Consider the following 24682-nt stretch of genomic DNA (forward strand, 5'->3'; position numbering starts at 1 on the left):
AGTTACGAAGAATTCAGGATTTTAGTCAATTTACTTCAAATCTAAACTCTCATTATCTTGTGGTTTCTTTGCATCACAATTAAGGCCGTTTCACTCAGTTTTTCTGCAAAAGCATGGAGAGTGTTGGCTCTGGACAGTCTGCTTTTTAGCAGCGGCTCTGGGGTCTTACAGGCGTGAAGAATACATATGTTGATGGTTAGTCACTGCCAAGCACTGAAGAAATACACTTTTCTTATTGTTACGGATCTAAATGGCATAATCAAGAAATTATGTGCAAAGTCTCTGCTTTGAAAGATCAGTATGGAATAATTTATACAGACATCATGAAAATAGAAACAAGATCACTGCAGTAATGTGAGTTACTCCTACTCCTGTTTTCAGGGGATGCATTTCCTACAGAAATATAACATGATAATAACAGCACATTTCAAGAATGCACTCCTTTAGGAAAACTAGAAATGCCTGAGCATGTCAAGTTTTACCAGCGAGCAAACACAACAACTGCATGTGTAAAATTCTTAACTCTTTTTTTCCACATATTGATAAAACTCCGTGCTAGCCATACTGGTACTAACTTTCTGGAATTTTCCCACTGAATCTTCAGAAGACATTTTCTGTAGTAGAAAATAGTAGCAATTCTCTGCCTTCTCCCAACGCACCCCCTATGCCTAACACCCTAACCCCATGCTTCAGTTGATGAGAAATGCTCCTGAAGGAAGAAGGCTCCCACACTACAACCATACAAAGTTTTCTTTAGGATGCAGACCTGACCCACAATTTTAACTTCACAGATACAACCTGTGCCCCTTCCCCCCACCTCTGCTCATACACTAAGAGCAACAGAGAGGTGTTATAAGAATTTATTTTTCTTTCTGCAGGCTATCTGCACTTTCTGCAACTTTTCTGCAGTTTAACTGTCCCGCCTCACGCGGAGGGCTGGAGGCGGCCATTACATGCCATTGCTCCCGCCCCAGTGGCAGTGACATAGCAATGACGCCTAACGCCGGCGCCATCTTCTCTCGGCGCCATCTTCTGCCGCCCGCCGTCTCCATGGTAACCAAGAGGCCTCCCCATCGCTGGCAGCGCGGTGATTGGGCGTTGACTTCCGCATGCTCCGCCGCCATTGGTGGCTCGGAGGAGGGGGCGAGCGGCGATTGGTGGACGCGGTTGCCATGGTTACGGGCGGCGGCGGCGGGGGGCTCCGAAATGGCGGCGGAGCGGGACGAGGAGGTGGCGGCGGCGGAGCGGGGCCCGGGCGCAGCCTACCAGGCCTTCGTGCTGATGGAGGAGCTGCGGGACAAGCTGAAGCTGCTGGGCTGCGAGGAGGAGGAGGCACTGCGGCGGCACAACATGCGCCCGCTCTCCAGGTGCCCTCTGAGGGGGGCATGTGGCCGCGGCCCGGAGGCGTTGGGGTGGGCAGGTGGCCGAGGGCCCGGCGGGGCGGCGCGGTGCTGGGCCGGGCACCACAGGTGGAAGCAGGCCGAGGAGCGGAGCCAGCGCCTGCCCTCGCCAAGGACAAAGCCCGGCACGTCGAGATCAGGGGGTGGGGGCGAGGAGAAGGGACCACCACGCAGATGGCATGCTTTAAAAACAAACAAAAGAAAACAACAACAACAAAAACACAAAAGCAAACAAAAAAACTGCATTTTGTCTGCTTAAGAGCTCTGTGTGTGACTTTGGAACTGCCAGGAGGTGTAACTTTATTATGGTGAGAGATGGGGAAACTTGGGTAATGCGACCGATATCTTCTTAGCACCTAGCTGCCCTGATGACTTTCAGATCCATCCAACAATGTCAACCAGGTTCAACAGCAGCATATCCCACACCTAAATTTTCTGTACACAGCAGTTTGGTGAGGGGAAAAGTGTAGTCCCAAGAATTCTCTTGTTGAAGGAGAGGCCCAAAGATGAGCTCGGTAGTTATAAGCTGGTTTTAGCCAGCTGTCTGACCACCTGTATATGTGGAGCAAGGAAAACAGACCTTGTCCACCTGAGCGAGTGCCGTGTCTGCGAAGGGAAGTGCTTGGTTCTGAGTATCCCACGTACACACAATGTGTATTTTGAGGGACTAACTATGGTCTCATTTTATGGACTAAATGCTTATCAGGGCTCATTAGGTATGCCAATAGACCATATTTTTTCAGTTCAGTTTGATTCAAAATAAATTCAGTTACTCTACCTCGCTCCCTGAAGTGACCCAAAACACTGTGGGTAAGGGCGAGTGGAAGAATCCCTTCAGAAGCAAGTTCCTGATCCGAGCTGTACACCAGTCTCTTGCCTACCTGCTAACTGAGGAAGGCAGGAAGGGGAAGAGATCTGGGGAGTTCGTAAGCCAGAGGAACTGGATGTATTGCCATTATCAGGAAGAGCAGTTGGAGATGTTAAGAAAGGCACAGGCGGCAGGGTTATTCTGGTACAGTGGCAAGGATGAGGACAGCACGCAGACATCAAGCAATGGCGCTTCAGTAAGCTTGCTTTCCCATCCTCACAGAAATGCCATTCAAGTTTTCATGTGGTCTGTTGGTGCAAAAAAAAAAAACAACAACAACAACAACAACAACAAAAAAATACCAAAAAAATATTTTTAACAAGGCATATTCATATCCCAGCTATGGACACTTTTCTTTAAGTATATGTCTAGACTCCATTTAATGAGCAGAAAGAAGTATGCACTTCTGAAGCTTTTTTCTGTGTGGTCTAAAGTAGAAAAAAAAATAGACAAATTCACCCTGGCTTCCCTTGTCATGCGTACAGGTGTAAAACTTGAGCAATAGATCATTTTAATTTCATTTTTGAAGTGGGCTGTTTGTTGTGTGTTGTTGTCAGTAGTTACCAGTCCCTTTTACTAATCTGTTCAGGGGTTGTTTTTGAAATTTAAATTTTGTCTTTCACTCTAAATCACTCGCCCTGTGAGAAATGCCTGAGACTGAACAAGCCCTATCTTGTTCACAGCCTGCAAGTTATTGGCGATTACAGATCTTTGACTTCAGATTCTTTTGAGCTTTTCAGTATTTTATATTATGTAAGTGACATTTGAATGGATACATTTATTGACTCTTAATTAGTGTTATATTATTGGGCAGCGGGATAGATTCTGCTTCCCTAAAATTCAATGGGAAGGGAATTGAGCTCAACAAAATTTCAGACTGTTCAGGTAAATAAGAGAGGTAACTTGGCTTTATATGGAAATGTTCATTTACTGGTGTCGAACTGAAGCTGCGTAATCTTCCTAGTAGGGGAGAGGAGTTCCCAGGTTTAGTTTGATTCCCTAGAAGTCTAATATTGATTAAAACTTGCTCAAAGCAAGAAACATAAGCTGCATGTGGAAAATGCAGTCTACTGCAGTTATGTGTGAAACTAGAGATCCTGAATGTAGTTCAAATGGTTTACTGTCTGAGGATGTCAGTTAAAGAATCTGTTTTCCTAGCCTATGCTGACCTATACTCCTAGTTTGGAGTACATTATTTACCGTTTTCCTCCTTTTTAAACAGGCACTACTTTGCACTGCCCACTAATCCTGGTGAGCAGTTCTTTATGTTTTGCACGCTTGCCGCTTGGCTAATCACTAAAGCAGGACATCCCTTCGAGCAGCCACAAGAATATGATGACCCCAATGCAGTAATATCAAACATACTCTCAGAACTGCGTTCATTTGTAAGTGTTGAACATGCTGTTTTTCCAAGTGCATTTCAAGCATAGGCATCACTTTCAGAAATATCAGTAATAACACATTTCCTCTCCTGTCTGATTATGTTCCCAAGGACTGGACAGACTTTTCCTTTCTATGTGTTTGTTCAATATTAATTAGAAGCTTATACTGTCTGTACCTACTTGCTAATATTTTGGCACTACGAAAAATGGTCTTACGTTATTATATATAGTTCTAATTAGTTTTGTTCCGCAATCTATGAAATGGATTAAATCAGGATTATTTCTTGTTGTGCCACATATGCTAGTTGTTTATAGTAGTGTAATATACATAGATTTTATCTTGAAAATTTACAGTGCTTATGATCCTGCTGCTGCCAAAGTCAAAAGTATAATTCATGCTAAAGGAAATGGTTTAAATTGTATTCATGTTTGTGTTGTGTTTTTTTTTTTGTTGGAAAGTGAATCACTCAGGAAAGTGAATGATCTCATGGAAGATTCTACTGTGGTGCAGCTGTGAATGATGTTAAGAACACCCTTCTCTTAAGTAGTTAGACAGCAATAAATAATAATAAAATATTTTTAAATAATTCTGGTACAAACAAAGCAGCATTGAAAAGCCATTAATTAAGTCTCTGTACCTGTTGTTACCTTGCCAGGGTGTCACTTTTGTGCTTGACTGTCTAGCTCTCATGCAGCTTCTGACTCTTCTGCTCACTATGAGTATCTTCTTACCAGGTGCTTTAAGATTTCTACACTGCATCTGTTCCTTGAATTGTTCTGTTTTCCCTTCTGTTGCATGACTAGAGCTCCATGGGGGAAGAATATGAATTAACGTTGGTAAAATTTTGATCACAATGGACACTTGGTTTTAGTGTAAAAATCTGGTAACCTCTGTGGGAGGAAACTCTGACTGTTTGGTAGCCATTAGTAAACGGCATATTTCTTTGTTTTAGGGAAGGCCTGTGGATTTTCCTCCCTCAAAATTAAAAGCAGGTTATGGAGAGCAAGCATGTTATGTTCTTGATTGTTTAGCTGATGAAGCCTTGAAATACAGTGGCTTTAGCTGGAAAAGGTACAGTACGCTTTTAAGAATCCTCCCTTATGCATTATCTTCCAAGGAACAAATGTAAATAGTTGTAAAGGGCGGCACACAAAACGTAATATTGACCAGAAATCTTCTACTTGATGTTTCATGAGGTGCAGAATTCAGAAGTGGGACAAAGTAGTCCGTAATGCAATTTCATGCAATTTAGTCTCTTACCAGCAAGGGTGAGTTTGGGCCCTTAGTAGACTTAACTAATTAATAAAGATTTGACCGATTGCCTCTTTTTGGTCACTTTCTTGTGTGTAGCTGCTTGTTATTCTGACAGTTGGGATGAATAGTATCCATCTGTTTAGGTCCTATCAATCAATAGATAGATTGTTGATCTCTTCAGCTGTAGGTACGCACAGAATGTAATCAGGTTACAAGCAGACTACAGTAATTTTGAGTATTTAATCCAAAGGAAATCTTCAGAGAATTTAAATGACGAATAATATCAAGTGTATGAAAACTTGTTTAAAAATACTCTTGATTTCATCCCCTCCGTCTGGTGGGTTTTGAAATGGTAGAGCGAATTAATTTCTACCTCCAAAATACTGTACTGTTACCTCTGTTTAGTACACAAGTTCCACTTTAAGCCAGAATTAAGTTTGTGGGGATTTGGACTAGAATTTTAAGGAGTTAGACCAAAGGAGAAAATGAATGAAAACTTAATCCCCCGGATGTCTTGGCATTGTGAATATCCTGTACTGCTTGGCATAATAACTAACCCTCACTGTTAAGACAGCCCAAGGTAAATCACTTTTAAAGGCAAACATTAATTTCATTTGTTTATATGTGTGAAACAATGACTGTCTAGTCATATTCCACGTCATCCTTACTTCTCATGAAATCTTTTGTTTGCTTGGGTGCAATTTACAGAAGTATTTCCAATTTATTGTGTTTATATGGTCAGCTCTTCTTTGAACTTATTTCAGACCGGTATATCCAACAGAAGAGCTAGAAGAAGAAGAAATAACAGAAGATGATGCAGAATTAACACTTAATAAACTGGAAGAGGATGTCGTGGTAGGTTTACTTGACTGGTTTTCATTATATTAGTATTGGCCAACCATGAGGAAATTTTTACTTGCTGTTCATTTTGTTTGGCCTTAAGAAGCCTTTTCTACTTGTTATTCCATCACCTTTGTTTCCTGTGTCTTCTTTCGTTCATCTTCTGTTCTGCATCATCACCTTCTCTGTAGGGTTGTTCTTTTCAGGTAAGGTGGTTTACTCTGCAGGACAGAGCATTTGTTATTGTGTGCGTTTAAATTATTATAAAGTGAGGTTGAATCTAACAATACATTGAATTACATAGATTGAGAATTGTTTGGTTTCTACTGAAACAAGCTGTTGTTGATGTTAAATAAAACTTGAATCAATCCACATCTACAGAATTGGCTAATATCTGATTTAAATTTGCCCAGCACTTAATAAAGTGCTCACTATTGTTACTCAGATTTCAGTGCAAATAGGAAACAGTATCTTTGGCACTTAGTTAGTCTTAAGATTTGGGAACAAGGTAGGTGGAAAAGAACTTCTGGGAACTGAGTATTTGTTTAAAAACAATGTTGAAGACACAAATAAAGGTTGCAGAATTGTTTCTGAAAAGAAAGGTCATGGCATCACTATATATTCCATGAATGAAATATTAATATTCTCTCATCACTTTTGACAGCAGAATAAGCCTCTGTACCTTTTTTCAGCAAGATGGCAATGCTTGAGAATCAACTTCTTTATTTATTCCTGCTTTTTAGCTATAATAATTGCAGTCATGTCATCACGTTTATGAAACAATCCACAAAATATGCCTGTAAATTCAAATATGTTTCTTGTGCTTACTGCTGGATGGATGTTGAACAGAAGTTGTTTCCTGTTGAAAGACTTACTCAGAGGATTATTTTTGTGAGAGCTGGAGTCTCGCTGTCTGTAAACTGGTATAATGTGATCACAAGATTTCATCATTTTCACAGGCCTCTGTCAGTCTTCTCAAAGTGAGTCTTTACTGCTGACTTAAGACTTTTCAGGAGAGTGAAGTTACATAAAGATGCTTAAAGTGAAAATTACAAAAAAGAGTTCGTTTCACATCTGTTTTCTCCAAAATCTGATGTTTCTGTACAAAGTTAATTTAGATCAGAACCAAAATATTGAAAGCTGTGACCCTGGAAATGCTCGCTTGCTTGGTCAGTGAGTTACCTGCAGGGAAGACAGTTTTGTGGAGTTAAGGCCCAGAAATACTAGATAAAAATGCCATAGCTGTCCCATTTTTGTGTCCACATTTTTCAAGTGCTTGGGAAAAACTAAAGGTCATAAAAGTTAGTGTCAGTAATGTTACCATATGGCTCTGATTGCAGTCCCAGTTTATATGCCACAATAGACTACAAGATTGTAACAGTTGAAGAGTTTGATTCTCTTCTCTTACAGTTTTCTTAAGTACTGTGCTATTTTTATCGTTTTTATCAGCCAAGAAAAATTCCATCCTTCTATTCTTAAGTTTCATACAATATGCAAGTATTAGGGTGTGGGTATCACTGTCTGGTTGCATTTTTGTCGGCTTTGAAGCTGACCCAAAAAAATTATTGAATAATTCTGAGAACAATCAGAGACATTATATGTTGCATATTTAACAAGCCTCGGAAATGTCAGCTGTTGGCTAAAAACTTTCAAAAAAAAAAAACAGCTTTCAAAAAAAAAAAATGAAAACAGTCAGCTGCCTGCTCGTTCCCTCCTCTTGTTAAGGTCTAAGCTGTTTATATTGGGAAGTGGGGAAGAAACAGTTAGCCAAAGCACACCTTAAACCCTTCAAAGAACCTCTGGATTTACTCTCGGGTAGTATCCTAGTCCATAATTTTCATATCTAACATGGTCCATTAGCCCTTCTTCATTTTTGTTTTAGTAAAACCACTGAGCTAGGTTTATACCAAGCAGGTAACTACTTCTTGGAGCCCCTCATGGCCCTACAGGGATTAGTTATATGAAGATGTAAACCTTTTCCCAGTCCGTTTTTGCTGCCAATATGTTGATATGTCCTGGTCGTATTAGTTGTATCCAAAACTTAATTTAGCAGTATTTCCAGTAGTTAAATGCTAATGATGAGTTTGTTGGGTTGTTCTTCTGGATTAGATTCTTCTGAATAAAATTGATGAGGCTGACAGAGACAAGCCTAGTTCTGAAAATCTTGGGGAATTAGATGAAGAAGTAGTAGCCAGCCCAAGGCAATCTTTATAATTTAGTTCCTTGGTTCTGATAATTAGTCTTTTTTATTGTTGTTGTTTTGGTAGTGTTGTAATACATTCTTCTAAGTGTTGCACAGATGCATATTGTTCATTTAGCAAATGATACTCCTAATCTAGTCACCATTAATTCTTTGCAAGTGTTCAGGGGGCTAGGGTCCAAATGTGCCAAAATAAACTAAGATAGGGGAAGTGGTCACTGGTAGACAAAGACTATGTAAGGTACAGGAATAAGCTCCCAGGTTTTCACTATTTGAGTCACGAAAGGTTCTACACTCAGACCAGTGTTACTGCAGTGCTTGTGATTTGTCTAGAAGGAAGTTGAATGATTAAATATAACTTTGGTGGAAAAGACAACTGCAGACTGAGAAGTTAACTGTAGTAGGATGAACTGTACAAGGGTGAAATGCATGGGTGATAAAATGGCAGGTGAAGTTCAGTATAGATGAGTGGAGGATAACAAAGAGGAAAAACATCCTTGTGCAGTGATGGGCTTTAAGCTGATTATTGTCACTGATGAATGCAATTTGAGCCTTTAATGCATGATTCTCTAAAACTATCAGCTCAGTGTGCAGTGTAATGTGCAATGAAACAAGTTGATTGTCTCAGTATGAAATGCAGTATTCTGCAGGCTTAAAATATGGCTTCATTATGCAACTAATCTGTACTGAAGATCTGGTTGTGGTTTGGGTTTTTTGGGGGAGGGGGTTGGTTTGTTTTTTACTGCAAAATTTTATACAAAGCATAATAGTTTTAAGGTAACTGTAAGTTCTTGCTAATGGCCCATTTGTTGTAATGGAGCTGAGGGTTTTTTTTAGCTGGTTGGTTTAGTTTTCAAATACTGTAGCACCTCCAGAGAAATGTGGGGTAGCTTTTGTCTTCTAGCTTGTTCCAAATGTTGTGTACTTGTAAGATTTTAAGTAAATGCAAACTCTGTTATCAAAAACTTCCCAAGTCTTTTGTTCAGAAATTTTGAATTTAATACTCCTTGGCCTGTGCTCCTGCAAATAAAAGTTTTGAAGAAAGATTGTACGCTATTTACTGATGTCTCTTTGCAACATTTCTTAAGGAAGAAGAGTCAGACAATGAAGAAAATTTCATTGATCTGAATGTTCTGAAGGCACAAACCTACAGATCGGTAGGTTGTTACTTGTCACTCCTCCCTTGGGACATTTGCACATCTTTAGCAGCAACTTATTTTGGTTGAAGTCCGAAAATACATACATAGTCCAAGCTTGAAAAAACTTTCCAACTGAAATAAATTGTCTTATTTTAGAAGAAAACTGCATCCAATTTCTAAACAGTTATCACTACAACATTGATAGAAACATTTGCAATAGTTTTTGCAGAGACTTTTAAAAAGCATGGCAATAGTTTTTAAATATAATTTAATTATTTTTCTTTTTTTTTCTGGAATGCATTATAATTTTTATTAGTTTGAATTCTAAACATGGTGAGAAAGTATATTTATTTTAATTCCTAATACTTAAGAATTCAAAGAAGGGCATTAAAAATACAATTGAAACTGTAGTTCTAGTGGATATATGTATTTTTCTGTAACACTGTAAGCCATCCTAACATGATTTCTAACAGTTATCACTGTGTATGAGGATTATGTTTTGTATATAAACTTTGTGATTTTTATGCAGGACATGAATGACTCTACAAAACAAGAAGAAATCTTACAGTCCACGACAGATGCGGCAGAATGGAATCTGGAAGTGGAACGTGTGCTTCCACAGCTGAAAGTTACGGTCAGGACTGACAATAAGGTATGTGAGAGTGTATTTTTGTTTGTATGCATGGTGATTAAAATGCGGTTTGAATCAGCAGTGTTGTTGATTTACCATTCGCAATTCTTTTTCTTCTTTTGTCATGCCAAGAATTGGGAGTAAAGGACTCTCCAATGCTATTTCTGTATATTTATTTAGTGGAAACTTCTAAAATGGTTAAATACTTCCGAAAAATTGTACCTTCAGTCTAGCAGCTCTTAAAACATCTTCCTGGAAGACAACCGAGGAGCTTCTTATTTTACAACTGTTCAATTTTTCAACCACTTAAAAGGTTGATTTCATGGAATTCCTCTTGCTGAACTTTAAATTATGATAAAGTAGGTCTGTACCTCTGATCAGGAGCTTTCCTTATGTTTAACAAAACAAATAGTACTTTTTCAGTTGATTTTACCTACCTAGCCAGATAGCTACCTCGAGATGAAATTCATCATTTCTTCTCTCTGTGGAGAAAAATGTGTATTTCTCTCCGTAATCTATTCCAAGGAGTCTAGAATGAGCATCTCAGAAGTAGACATCTGTCTTTGGCACATCAACATCCAAGCCTTGGACTTATTCCTGGCATTGCCTCAAGCATTCTTTCTAAGAGCTCATATAACATGCATAGATCAGTGCAGTATTGAAATTGCTCATTTGTAGTGGCCCAACTAGTTGGATTGTTGGGAGCAGTCTGCAGTGATTCAGAATTCAATGAAGGATAACTGTCTTGCCAAAAATAGAGTAAGCTCTCAATGCTCTGTTAAATTGCTTCCCTGTGTTATGCTACGCTGCATTCTTCAATGTGAAGAATTTCCTGGTTTGAGCCACCTTCCTCTAGTCTTTGGCAAGCCCATCTGTTACAGAGAGCAACACTCCTGATTCTCACAGTAAGAAATTAAAGCTTAATAAAGATATACATTAAAAAGTAAAGCCACTGTGGGAACAGAGTTTTGCTAGCTTCCAGTTTAGTGCACTGTTCCTTGGCTTTAAGGAATACACCAAAATGAATATGAAAATATGATTCGTCTTTTTCTAACTTCTGTACTTTCATGCTTTCAGAAATAAAAGAAGTATTTGGCCTTTTTTCATTCTGTAAGAAAAGCATCATGTTATGTTTCGTAAGCTGTGCATATATCCATAGTACCAGGAGAGGTTAATGGTTTAACTAGACAGCAATAGAAACTACAACTTAATTTTGAAGTTCTTCGCAGGGGTGGGAGGTAGGGAGTTGTGTATATGTTGTTGTTTTTATTTTAATACTGCAAAGTTTGGCAAATAGCTAACAGTTGTCACCAGAGCAGGAAAAAAAATCTTGAGTCTGCTGCAAACGTAAACCTCAACACACAGTATAAGCATGTTTTCTCTACTAAACTTTATTTTGTTCCTGAAGAGAATAGTGGGCAGCAGCACAACTGTAGCCAGCAAGTGAGCTTATGGGCTGAACAGCTGTTGGAGATGCTCAGCTGTGCTCATCTGAGGTGGTGAGACAGAAGCACCAGTCCTTTGGTAGTTATGTGCAAGGGGAATAGCCCCATTTCAAATCGGTGGAACTGCCTGTGATTGAAGGATGACACATGTTTAAGTGTGCAGCTGTTTTAATCCAGGATTTATTTTGTTCCTGTTATGAGACATTATAAGTGGTCACACCCTCCAGGAGTTCCAGGCCTGGGAATTCCTCTTGCTCACGTCCTGCAGCCCAGCCCCATGTGCCTGGGGGACCTTGGCATTCTCATCCAGACCGATGGATGCTGCTGCTGCTTTCCTGTTCGCAGATTCAGCCAGTAGTGAAGTTAAGCAGATATTACACGCACACAGAAGATGCTGTCGTGGCCACCTACACACTACCATAAACAAGGCGCTATCTTCAGCAGCACCTATAGGACTCCCATAAAACATTAAGTACAGGCAGCCAAGCCCACTTCCTTCTCTTCAGCTAATAAAGGTTGAAGTTCACTAGCGAAAGTATACACCTCGTGCTCTCTGGACATTCAAGAATCCCTCACCTGTCAGCACGGTCCTTCTCACTGTCTAACACCCCTACCTGGATCTGGGGCCACCTTGTCTGTTTCACTGCTCTTCTCCTTGCTCACTGGTGCGTCTTGATGCTTGCTAGCCAACAGCCCCAGTGGCTGAGACCCTCACCTACTCCAGTGGCTGGCACCAAGACCGAACTCGTGCCAGCTGCAGGCACAGGGACACCTACAGCCCTGGCCTGACTCCAGTTGCTGGCCCTCTAGGTACTCCTGCTGGTCACCCCCGTAACTGGCAGCCTGAACACAAGCCACAGGGCCTGGACAGATGTGCCCCCAAGAGCTGTGGCACTCCAGCTCCTGGCACGGAGAGCCCCACTCACACCAGTTGCCAGCACCAGGGGCCCACAGGGTGCCCACGCCCCCCCGGGTCTGACTCCAATTGCTGTCATTGTATCCACACTCGCTAGCAGCTGGCACTTAGTCCTTGCAGCAGGTGAACCCACATGGGATAGAGAGTGACTTTACACAGAAAGACCATGAAGAAAGAGTTTAATAAGAATGTAGGACTTGCTCCAGTGATCAAGCACAGGGCTCAGTCAGACAAGTGTGCTGACCGGCAGTGGTTTACACATGGCCAACCTCCCTGTCTCTTCTCTGCTTTGTTCCTCCTCAGTCCCCTTCCCCTACAAACTATGCATTCACCAGTTTGCATAGTTGCACCGACCCTTGGCCCTAATATCCAGGATTCCTAGGTTTGCATTCTTTTCAGTTACAAAGTGCAGTTGTGCCGCCTTTGAAGTGATGCCTGCAGCTTCTTGATAGCTCATTGGTTACTGTGACTGATGAGGTCTGTTTCTTGTCAGTCTCCCTTACTGTTTTTCTGACAGGTCTGTGTCTTTGTATGTTTTTTATTCCCTCCCCTTTTTCCTTACCATCCCCTTTTGACAAGGTCTTCAATTAGATAATCTTACTGAAATCAGCATTCTCGCATTCCTTATGCCCTTACCTAATAGCGTAACTGGCAAGATGTGTGTTTCTTGTTATTGTCTCTGTTATTGTTTGTCAGTCAGGCTTGTGCCTCTTTGGTTTGCTTCCCATTTTTCCTTATCATCCTGTTTGACAAGGTCCTTCATCAGGTAATCTTACTGAAGCAGTGATTTTCTGCATACCCTTACAGTACCTGCTTTCCAAGAAAGTATCCTAGGGTTTGATTTCAAGCAATAAAGACTTGTTAACATCAGTTTTCTTGACACCTAGACCAGTACAGTGCCAAAAAGTTTTAAAAGCTTGAAAATCTTTTTTTTTTTTTTTCCAACTTTGGAAATACAATACTGCAATAGCAGTAATTCTGCAGTGCTACTACTCTGCTTTATTTTCAACCCATAGTCTGCAGCTGCGCTCTGGGTCTGGGAGGCATAAAAGTTCTGCATTGATAAGCATAAATTTGTGATAAATGGTGGGGAGTGGAATTGATTCCTAAGTAAAAGATGCCTATGTGTCAAGTTAAAATAGCACCGTTTCTCATTCTCCATACTTGAGTCTACGTACATTGCCTTTGAGATACCAGCTGCAAATAATTTTCCCCATTCCAATTTTGTCCCACTATCAAAAACAAGTTCAGGTATTTCTGCCTCTTTCATTTCTTTCTGTTCTTATGAAAGCAGCAAGGGTTAAGTAGGAATAGAAGATCTGATAGTCTGGAACTGGTGGTTATTGGACATTTGAAGCATGCATGTTCTCTAAGAATAAGCTGAGCTAGTACATCTGTAATCAGTATTTTCAACACTTGTGCCCATAGTGGTTTCTAGGAGAAATAGTTCCTTGAAGATCAAACAGACTCTAAAAATACAGCTACTGTGGTATTGTTGAGGATGTCAGTGTTTATGGATCTGAGTGTCACGTTGGGATATTTAGGAGATTGATAAATTGCGTCACGTTAAGCTAGTGCATCTGGATATGAACATGGCAGTTGTAGAAGGATACATGGTAGTAGTATCTATGAGAACTCACCCTTCCTTGCATACCAGCATTTGTTTAGGAAGCAGAGGTACGTAAAAGCTGTATTTACCTGTGGTTTACTTTATGGCATCTATTTTTAGGATTGGAGGATCCATGTAGATCAAATGCATCAGCATAAGGATGGAATTGAATCTTCTTTGAAAGAAACTCGGGTATGTCTTTTATATGCAGAATATTTCACCAATCTGTCTGCACTACTGTTTTCTCTTTCATTTTATATACGTTTTTTATTTCTTCATTTTAATTGCGATAAAGTTGTGAAACTGAAAAGGGAAGCATGACAATAGTGATTAGAAATAGAGGCACTGGTAAAAGATCTTGTGGGAAATAGATTTGTATATATGAGGATTAACAGAGATATGAGATTTCATTAATGTATGCATTAGCATAAGTATGTCCTGAGTGCAGAGGGAAGAATGGAATAATACAATCTGAAAATAACAGCTAATGAAAAAAAACACTTTTAAATACTGTTGCTAGAGTAACTTACCAACATTGATATTTGTAATTAATTTGAGAAAAGATTAAAGGAAGCAGTAAAGCTTGAAATACGTGTTGTAGAGCTGGGAAAAGGAAAAAAAAAAAACACCACATTGGGAATATCTCTTCATTGGCCAGACATAGCATTTCTGTACTATTTTTCTCTCTCACTCATAGACTTCCATATTCTTTCTTAATTACAGCACCATTTTAATACTTTTTTGGGTATTTTTTGTATACTGTCAACACACAGAATATGATTTTCTAGGGTTACTTGGACAAACTCCATAGTGAAATCAGCAGAACACTGGAAAAGATCAATAGCAGGGAAAAGTACATCAACAATCAGTTGGAGCATTTGGTTCAAGAATACCGTTCAGCACAAGCCTTGCTCAGTGAGGTAATGCACTGATCTATTGTTGTTGCCTTCTCTAGTATTAACTTGCTATTAAGTGAGGGAGAAGGCAAAGAATTGGAGGAGTTATCTGTGAATTCTGCTTTTGGATATAACGCATGGGAGATGCTGATTGGCTGTCAGATTATATATTTTTTAAGCTAAATTAGCAATTTTTATTCAAGTATTCTGCAAGGGAAAGTAAATGTTTTCTTGCCTGAATATTATGTAAATCTGTTGCCAATTTTGAGCAGCTAGTAAATTGCTAGTTCTGCTTTTCCTGTGAAGTTCAGACATCTGCGATGAGTGGAAAAACTGCAGTTTCAGTCCAGCATTCATCTCTTACATTGATTACTCATGCTAACTTACATAAAGCACTCTGATTACTTGTTTACTTCATTTAGTTTTTATGCCAATAGTCTAGTGTTTGTGAAGATACTTGATTCTTTGGTTAGGAAGCCTGAATAAGCTGCCATTTGGCTAGCCCTCCTGTTTGTGGTTACAACATTAAAATAAGACTAACAAGATATGACCTCTGTGCTTTCTGTTTATCTCACTGTTGAACTTTAAGAAACTTCTAGACTAATTTATTGCTGAGAAAGAACTGTTCTGGATTTCAGAATTCAGTTTGGCCTGCATTCTGGCAAATTTTCTTTGTTTGTTTCCTCATGTAAATGATTAGGAAACCTACTTCTTACTGTGTATCAGGGCTGTTACTTAAAATGTGTAAAACAGCTTTGCGTTTCTGAATGTTGGTCATTATATAGGCTGATGTTTCAAATCTTTCCCTGCATGCATAGTGCTGTAATAAACGTCATTGGAACTCTGTGGGATAAGATCAGGAATTGGGACAGACATATATAAGAAAGTTTTGACATTCTCTCTGTAAAGTTCAGATTATTTTTTTTTAATGATTCTGTTGTTTAGGTTTGAAAAACCCACTTTGTTTATTAGATGCTAAAGTGTCTGGAATGCATGTGTTTCTTCAGCTTTGTCATCACAGCAAAAAACATGTTTCTTTACAGGCTAAAGAGAAGTACCAGGAGGGAAGTGGAGGAGTAACTGAAAGGAGTAGAGTACTTTCTGAGGTAAAACATATCTTCACATTGTTTCTTTTGCTTGTTTTAAAAAGTATTCAGAGAGTTGGCGTTCAGTGTTTGCAGCTTTATAAAGTGAGTTCTTTCTGATACGTTCTTGTGTTAAAGCTTAATCTGTTTTTAGTGGAAGCAATCTAGCTCAGTCCCTAAATTTTAAACCAGTGCTGCCATTGATTTTTAACTTGTGAATTTGGGCAAACTATTCTGAGCTTTCTTTATTTTGCCAGATAGTAAAAGAAGGGAAATATTCTGTATTTTATAACCTGTCTCCTAGAATTATTGAGGATTAATCAAGTCATGTCCATAAAGTCTTTGGAAGAAGAAAAATTTAACTCTTATTTTTAGTAAAAATAAACAATAGCAATTTGAAGTTGTCATCTTGCAAGCATTTAAATGCAATATTTGACTAAAAAGTAGCTTTTCAATACCAATCAAATTATATTAACACCTGAAACTGTATTTTCTCTTTTTTTTTTAATCAGTGGTCTGACAACTTTAAAGAAAAAATCCGCAGACTCCTAATTGCCTCAACATATTGTTTCATAGTTTTCATTTAGATTTACTGACTTCAAAATATTTCCACTCTTTGTCGAATTCAGATTTTTTTAAACGATTATATTGTTTGAAACTAACTAAAGTGTCTATAATAGTCACATAAAGTAGATCACATCATAGGAATATGATGGAAATTGTAAAATAGAGTTGAGATTTTTTTAAGTAACCACAGCATTCAACCAGGGTTTTCTAGCAAAAAATCCTTAGTGCATGGCATCTGCAGAATTAGATTTTTTTTTCTATTTGACTCTCAAGGAAGTTGACATCAGATTTGTAATGTTTTTGTGCTTTGAAAAATATTAGCTGATTATTAAAGAAAAGTATGCTATTGGTAGCCTTTAAACTATGTAGATGCAGTGATGTGTATCTGAGCTAAGCTAGACACATTAGATATCACTACTGATCTGCTTTCAAGCATGCAACCAAATCTCATCCCACTTGGCAATACCAGTACCATTGCAGCTATGCAATGAAATTGCAGTGATGTTTCTTTTTCTTAATGAAAAAGGCTTACTGAAACCTTAATGAAAGGCCGTTTTTATATTAAAGGCAAAAATAGTAGGTTGTTACCTAGACTCTACTTTTGAATCACCTAGTTGCTTTTTCTTTGTCATCTACAAAGGCAAACTGGTTGATAGTCTGTGCTGAAATGTAATTTTATTCCTCATGCATGGATTTTACCTACCTATTGCCAGTGCCAGCAGGCTTGGCTGCTGCACTGCCTTTTGCTGCAGAGCTGTTTCTCAGATTTCTGCTGTCACCTGCCAAGTCCTGCCACTTTTAGAAGAGCATTTCTTGTGGTCATTTGGTGAATCATGGTCTGTGGGGGTAACAGTTCTTATTGTCTGTCCATCATGCTGCAACACTTGGATTCTCAGTAACACCATGTTGCTTGGTCAAAACTCACTGCTTTCTGCCATAATGCTTACAACTTTTTTTTAAAGGCTAATTAAAATTTTAATAATGTTGAAAAAAAATGTTCCTCTGTATACAACAATTAAGATAGATTAATTCTTTTTTTTTTTAACTGACACATTCAGGAGAGAGTTTTTTTGTTTTCTCTTTTAACTTTTCACTCAACTTGTTTAATTAAGAAAAAAATCTCTAATTTAAGATTACAGAAGTATTAGAGAGAGTAAAGCAGGAAACGGAAGAGAAAGGAAGCAGTATGACTGATGGTGGTAAGTATGCTTCCATCTCAAACCATCCACCTGTTTTCTCAGTGAAAGATGCATGGTTGGTCTTCTGTTAAAAAAAAAACAAAACACCACCGTAACCAGAATGAGTGACTAGTCTGAAATATTGGTATTAAAATTTTGAAAGGTGTCTAAGAAAACTTAGGCATCTAGCCCTCCTTGAAAAGGTTACATAAGTCTATAGAAGGTAAAAGCCCTTTTACTCTCAAATCATTACTGGCAGTAGCTATTGGATTCTCTGACTAAGGCTGGCTGGAATCAGTGAAAAAATTCATTTTGGTGCTTTGGTGTTTGGATTTTTTTAATGTTTAAAGCAATGTACCTATGTGAATTAGTATGCCTCTATCTGGGAATTCGGTGGTTTGTGTTTTTTTCTGATAAATACATTCTGCTGCAAACATATAACAGGTACGAATGCAAAAATAAATTGATGCACACTCTAGTAGTGCTAAATATGCAAGCTGAATCTGTATTTAACTGTAAACCATACAGCTAATTTACTTAAGTAGATGCAAGTGTTACTGTATAAGGAAATTTTATGCTGCCTTGCTTCACTGTGAAAGAGCTACTCAGCTGCCTCTCGACACCTTAACAGCATTATGGCATAGCCAAGGATCAGGATAAATTCCAGAGCCCAGAATTATAAGGAGCTGTAAGATACAGCAGCAGCATCTATAGGGTGATGTTAGGGGGAAGTGAGGGGTTAGAAGTAACATATGGAGCACAAAACATTATAATAACTTTTCTCAGGTAAAACGACCTCCTACTGAAAATGTCTTCAGTTCTCTATCAAACCCCAAGTCAGCTGTGGGGATGAGGCTTTCAGCTGAGCAAAACACACCATTGACAAGCCTATCTTAATGTTTATGCACATCTTTTTACAGATCTTAGTTGTCAAGAAGACAGCAAAATTGTCATCGCCATTTCTACCTTTTAAAGTGTCTTGCATGTTAAAAATGATGTATCAGTACAATCAAGTCTTTAGAGTAGAACACCCTTTTGTTCATTCAACTCTTCAATTTTAAGGAATGAATTATAGAAAATAATGCTTTTGTGCTAAGTCATCTAACACAAAGTTGCACTATTTATCTTTTCTTGGACAGCTCCTCTAGTGAAGATTAAACAGGCTTTAACAAAATTGAAGCAAGAAACCATTCAGATGGACATTCAAATTGGTGTAATGGAGCACACATTACTCCAGTCAAAGCTGAAAGAGAAATCCAATATGACTAGAGATATGCATGCGACAATGATTCCAGAACCCACAGTAGGTGCCTATTAAAATTGTTTGGAGCTCAATTGGTTTGCCCAAAATGCAATTTTCTACTGTTTGCTTTTTGGTGATTCTGGTGGTTTTCCTTTTGTTTGGGGAAAGAGGGGCGTTATTTTTTATCTCTCTTTTTTTTTTTTCTTTTTAACAAAATGTTTGTCACACACTTTTTAAAAGTAACGTTATAAACACTTTGGACTCAACATAGAGTCATGTTTAGTTTTGTGCTGTAAAGATTTACTGCAGATCCCTTCCAAATACACTAATTAGTTCTTATTAACACACGTGTCTCTCTGCTTCATTGGAGAATGTTATGTAGTGTGAATATCTATAGAATGTTACTGACAGCCTGTAATCTTGATATTCTACAGTGCTGAAAGAAAATTGCTTGTAAGGGATTTGAAAAGAATTAAAATGTCTGTTCTTGCCATTTACTTACACTTAGTAGAAAGTATTTAATTGTTGACATTGGAGTGAAGATTAGTGTGAAGTAGCTTCTACTGCATCTGACATTCACATGAAGCGTGGATTCTGTTCCCAGCCCTGCACGACTTTGGTCTGTCCATGGAGTTGCTTTGTTCCTTAGCTCTGTGGTGGGTGGATACGTAGTATTTCATTCAAGAGCTGCTCTGGTGATATTTCTCTCAAATTCTGAGTATTTGTAATTATTTGCAATTAGAACAAATCAGGATGGTTTCTGCATAGGTGACTAGTTGGATATATGTTTCCAGGTTATTTTGAGTCGAATGAGACAAGATTCATTTTTACTAGATTCGCAGTAATGATTTGAATTTATTCTGTGACCCTGATGTTAGGATAATGTAAGCAACTTTATTATTCTGTTTCTGTAAATTCAGTGATATAACCCTGATTAAAAGAACTGAAAAGCAGGATTTAGTCAATTGTAAAGGCGGGAGGGAGGGCAGCAGCAACAGGCTAACATTGCAATGATTTTGGCATGCTCCTAGGAGAGCCCTACACAACTTTGTGAATGGACCAATACCCTATTCTTAACTTTTCTGAGGGGAGAGGATGGAGGGATCCTCTAAGCAGACTGATAAGGATGTTTTTTGTAGACTAAGAAATTATTGTTGACTTCCTAATTTTCTTCTATGTATCATCACTGTTTTTCATAATCACTTTTTTTTTTTTTAACATTTATTAACATTGACTGAAATGCTACTTTCATTTACAGTATGTAGCAGAACTCCATGGGCATCATTTGGATAGTTTTTTATTACTGTTCTTGTGTCAGAGCATCCAATTTTGATCTCTGTTAAGGAAAAATGTTGCCAAATCTGGTTGTGTAATATGGAATGAGAAGAAAAATGGACGAGGAAGGGGTTTGAAGAGTACTGGCAACAGCGAGTTTCCTTTGTCTTAGCAAATGTGTAGGTAGGGAGTGATTCTAGAGGTTATAAGTAATGAAGGCATGTGGAACAAAGAGAGAACCTTATTATAGTACTTGTGCATCCTTCCAATTACCATTGTTCATAAGACAGGGACAAAGTCAGTACAATTCCAGTTTTGTTAAATTCCTCTCCTAACTTCTATAGGTAATTCCATTCATTTGACATCCAGTTCTCTCACCTAAAGGAAATTTATCAGGTGAACAGTATTTTGCAGAAACAGTGGATATGTGTTGTGCTTGAAAGTCAAGACACTTGACACAGGCAACATCCTAAGCCATTTTCTTAACTTTTTTGTGTTTCAGTAGTTCATTTGGCAAAAACAAAAAGCCCTAAAGCCATCAGATTTTAATAAGTAAAAAGTAAATGCCAAATATTGTAATTTACCTGTGCAAGCAACTGTTGAAAATCTCTATGAATCACACTGGAAATCAGTTTTCAACAGTTTTTTTCTCTTGCTGCCTACCTATATCCTCCCACATTCAGCTTAAATTAGAAAAGTTATTATTCATGTTCCCTTTGTTAGGTGGTGTTGCTACTGAATATTTACTTTAACACTGTTTTTACTTCAGCTTAAGATAAAGCAATCCCCTTCTGCATCGCCTGCAAAGCATACTGATGTTTTTGGATTGCAAACATTGTGCTGTTTAAATGCTGTTTATGTAAATACTTTCCCCAGAAACTCCTCCTTCATGCTAATACAACAAACAAAATTAATAAAAGAAACCCTTCCCTTACGTGAATTGAGTCTCTTCCAGTATTATAAGTGAATCTATTGAGGGATGAATCAGACAAGCAGGGCCAGAAAAACTGTAATGTGTTAGAAAAATCTCCAGAAGAAAAGCTAGCTTTCTTTATGCCAAAGTAATTCTAAAATAATGTGCTAATTGTGTGCAATTAATCTACATTATTTTTCGTGGTACTGTCTGAAACTGCATTAATCTAAGCAGGACACTTCCATTGTTGTCTCAGGAGTCATATGTGGCCCTTAATTGTCGTCTGGCAGAGAATGGCATTTGCCCATTTAGAGAGAAAAATCACTTGACCTTGCTTTGAAAGCACTTGACTGATCCAGCAAGTAGCCACACCACCTTCCTTAAAAGCATGAGAGCTATGGGCTCTATCGTAGGCAGCCTGAAAGGCTGTTCTCAAAAAGCAGCTATGTGCGTAATCATTCCACTGCTGGATCAATGCAGGAAGCAGAAATCACATTAAAACCAAATCACTTGAATCACATTATTTCATACATTGCTCATATCTAATGCAATGTCAGAACTGGAGACCAACTAAATGAAGGTGTCCTTAAGATAGAAGGATACACGTGAAGCTCTGTTGTGCTATAAAAGTGTCTTTCTTCATCTGAAGAATTTGGGGGGCAGAAGCACTACTCGTAAGAGTTAATTCTTACGTAGAGCTCTCTTCTTCCATGGTCCTTTACTGCCTGCATTCCTCTAAATCCACCAGCATGAAAGCACCACGTCACTGTTAGATGTCATCTAGAAGGCAGGCAGAAGCTAGCTGCAGACAGATCTGTAAGTAGTGCAGATGGAGGAGGAACAGGAGTTTCATTTCCTGTATCTGGTCAGAGAAACCAGGTTTTTTATCCTTGCCACTAGAACTGCAGTAGTTCAGTCTTGCATGTGGCCCTAGCAAGAGCTGAGACTTGGCTCTCAGAAACGTGTGGCTGAGGAAGGCTCATCTGGAGCCAGCTCACATGCTCCTGCATGTACTCCCTAAAGCTCCAGAGGGAACATCAGCCATGTTTTGCTTGTTAGGCTTTCTGTGGCTCTGAAATCCCTCTGAACCTCATAGTATGATTTGGTGTCTTACTCCTTGGCGGGCACCATCTCCTGGGCTCTCTTATCTCTAGGCTAGAATGCAACGTATGCAAGTACCCCTTTAGGAACTGGGATTAGCCTTAGTGCTTGTGGCCATATTAAAGGTGCTGTTTGCAGGCTGTTAGGGATGTTTGAAAGTGATGTCATATTTACTAAAGTAGGAAGGTCATGCATTTGATATTCCAATCCCCTTATCTTCTAATGTCAGCGGACAGCATGATGTGCTGAATAATATGTGCTGTGCTAGTAAAGAATGCAAAGTAAGGGCTGGATTTTTACCTATTAATCTGATTCTCACATAGAGAATGAAGCTTCTGTGGCGTTAATGATTTAATATTGATGTTGCAAGAGTGTAATAGTGGCTCTTCAACCACATGCTAAAAATTCAGTATTTCAGTAATGACATAATTAGTCACTTGAACTTGCATTGGTGAGTGCTGTTCAGGAAGGTGGATCAGAAGTTCACATGAATTTGAGAAACCACTGCCTGGTACAAACTACTCCCAGATCTGGTATCTCCACCTTTTTCAGCTGATAGCATTAGAAGACTTCCCCTCTTTTCCTGTATGAAATAGAGGAACTTCAGGGAAAATTCTTTCTTGAAAATGAAAACAAATGTCCACCTGCTATTAAACATTAACACTTTTTTTATTTTGGCACGTAGGTCTGCTATATGCTATGACATATGAAAAAAAAAGAAGTATTACTAATTGTGAGTTATAGTAACAGCAAATAAGTGAGCTCTGTGTGACCTATAAAGAGGACTAAGCAAAATCAAGAGCCTGTATGCGAACATTTCCAGTTTCAGAGCTCTTTGAATTTTGCATCCAAATTTTGCAGCCTGGGCTTCTCTCCAGACTTGACAAACGTTAATTAAAAAGAAGAAATTAGCGTGATGCTGTTTCTTTTCATCCTGGCTCTCATCCCCCTCCCTGAATGTCAGTGCTGCAGTGTGCCTCCACAGTGCAGCTGCACGTGCATGCGCACATGCGGTGCACGTTCTCCTGCCTGTCATTTTGGGAAAGTAGCAGTAGATTTTGGCAGCATAAAAACATGACTGTGAATACCCCGTCCCTGTTCCTGCAGCGTCACTGCTTTCCACTTTCACATTGATGTATTTAGTTTTTTTCAAGTGGATGAATGCTTTCTGACAATGGCTTGAAATAAAACAACATAAAAAAGCCTGCCCTATGACATCAGTGCCTGTGAACTTAAGTAAATAGAGGATACGAGTGCCAGCTTTCCTAGGTGAATACTGTTCATAGGTGGGGAGTTTCCACAGCAGGCTTTAAGGTTGCAAAAGATATTTTCAAGTGCTACTTCCTCCTTTCATGTATCTCTCCCTTCAGCAAACACCATTTCCATGGTTATTTTCTAGATACGGGCTGATACTTAACTCCAGAGCTTGGTGTTGCTGGAAATTTCTGACTTTTGGATGCTTAGTAACAGCCGTGCCCTTCTGGAAACAATTGTTCCCAGGCAAGGCTGACAGGAGCAGGGTTGATAGCTTTTCATTCAGAGCAAATAACAATGTGAGTAATGCTAATCTTTCACTTAGAAAACTGGCTACAGTTTTGCTCTGTTCTTTTTCATTCCTGGTCTTAAGTAATTAAGAGTGGTTTTACCTCAGTACTCCGTCCCAGAAGCAGCTGAGACATACTAGTCACTCATGTCTTAGCTGCCTGTTGTAAAAATTGACAAAGGTGAATATTTTGAGGTCAAAAGTGCAGAATAATTATTTTTAGCAATATTTCTCTTATGACTCAGTAATTGTAGTTGTTCATTCAAAATATTTTCCTGCTTCTCTAGCTTTCAAAAGATGATACTTCAAACAGTATCTTAGTGTTACTCAGTAGTAATGTGAAGGATTAAGCTGCAGATTGTAGGAATCCCCTGGATCAAAAATTTCCCATTCTTGCGTTAGCTTTTGGCCTGAAGTTTCTCACTCTATCTTGGGAGGGGCGGCTCTGGTAAGGTTTTTGAGAGTTTTCTCTATCCTTCTGTCAGCATTGCTGGCCCATGAGCATTTTACCTCCTTTCAAAGAATCCATTTGGGCAAGATAACAAGCCATTAGTCAGAAAGGACAGGACGATTGTGGAATTTTGCAGGAAACTAGTGCCAAAAAATGGTTGAGAAGGTTCCAAGAGGTTTTGCAGCATCTGTTGGTCATTGTTTCCTTTGTTATAGGAAGTGCACAAGTTCTCAGTATGATGGCAAGAGGGATTTCTGCCGAGTCTGACAAATGCTATCAAACAATGGTAAAAACAATGAAAACTCTGTGGTCTTAAGAGTGTCATTTACTAATTTTGCATTAGTTTGTGTAGCAGCCATTTCATTTCAGCTTTCTGTAGAATGCCCTTATTATGTGCTCTAGTAAAGCATATTTGGGGTTTTTCGTCATATTCAGCTGTTTAATATTGGCAATAAAGAATAAAACCTATTGTTCTGAGAAGACTATGTGGCAGAAAGGTGTAGTAGGTTTGGAGAGTTTTATTGCAAGAAGTATTTCAGTACTCTGACATTTCTGTTTTAATAAGAATGTACTTAACACTACATATGAGTTTGTGAGAACTTGATTGAAGAATAGGATTGCAAGTAATTGTTAGAACAGATATACAGTTGAATATACAATTGTAGGTATACAATTAGATTTTTCTCTGGTTGTGTATAGGATTGATGTGCAGATAACAAATTTAAACTAGTAGAATGAAAAAAAC

At 38.7% G+C, this 24682-nt stretch overlaps 1 protein-coding gene across 2 annotated transcripts; it reads left to right on the forward strand.

Moving 5' to 3' along the window:
- Positions 1-623: 623 nt before the first annotated feature.
- On the forward strand, positions 624-18997 carry IFT57 (intraflagellar transport 57). Of its 2 annotated transcripts, XM_083819399.1 has the most exons (11): positions 976-1367; positions 3491-3653; positions 4604-4722; positions 5670-5760; positions 9034-9102; positions 9614-9736; positions 13806-13877; positions 14474-14605; positions 15625-15687; positions 17366-17432; positions 18551-18997. In XM_083819399.1, the coding sequence occupies exons 1-11, from the start codon at positions 991-993 to the stop codon at positions 18727-18729; spliced, it is 1455 nt and encodes a 484-aa protein (XP_083675525.1). In that variant the 5' UTR covers positions 976-990; the 3' UTR covers positions 18730-18997. The 2 variants fall into 2 exon arrangements, with proteins under 2 accessions (XP_083675526.1, XP_083675525.1); XM_083819400.1 differs by lacking the exon at positions 14474-14605 and having other exon boundaries at positions 624-1367.
- Positions 18998-24682: the final 5685 nt, after the last annotated feature.

The sequence above is a fragment of the Anser anser genome (genome assembly GCF_964211835.1).
Source record: "Anser anser genome assembly, chromosome: 1".
Lineage (NCBI taxonomy): Eukaryota > Metazoa > Chordata > Aves > Anseriformes > Anatidae > Anser > Anser anser.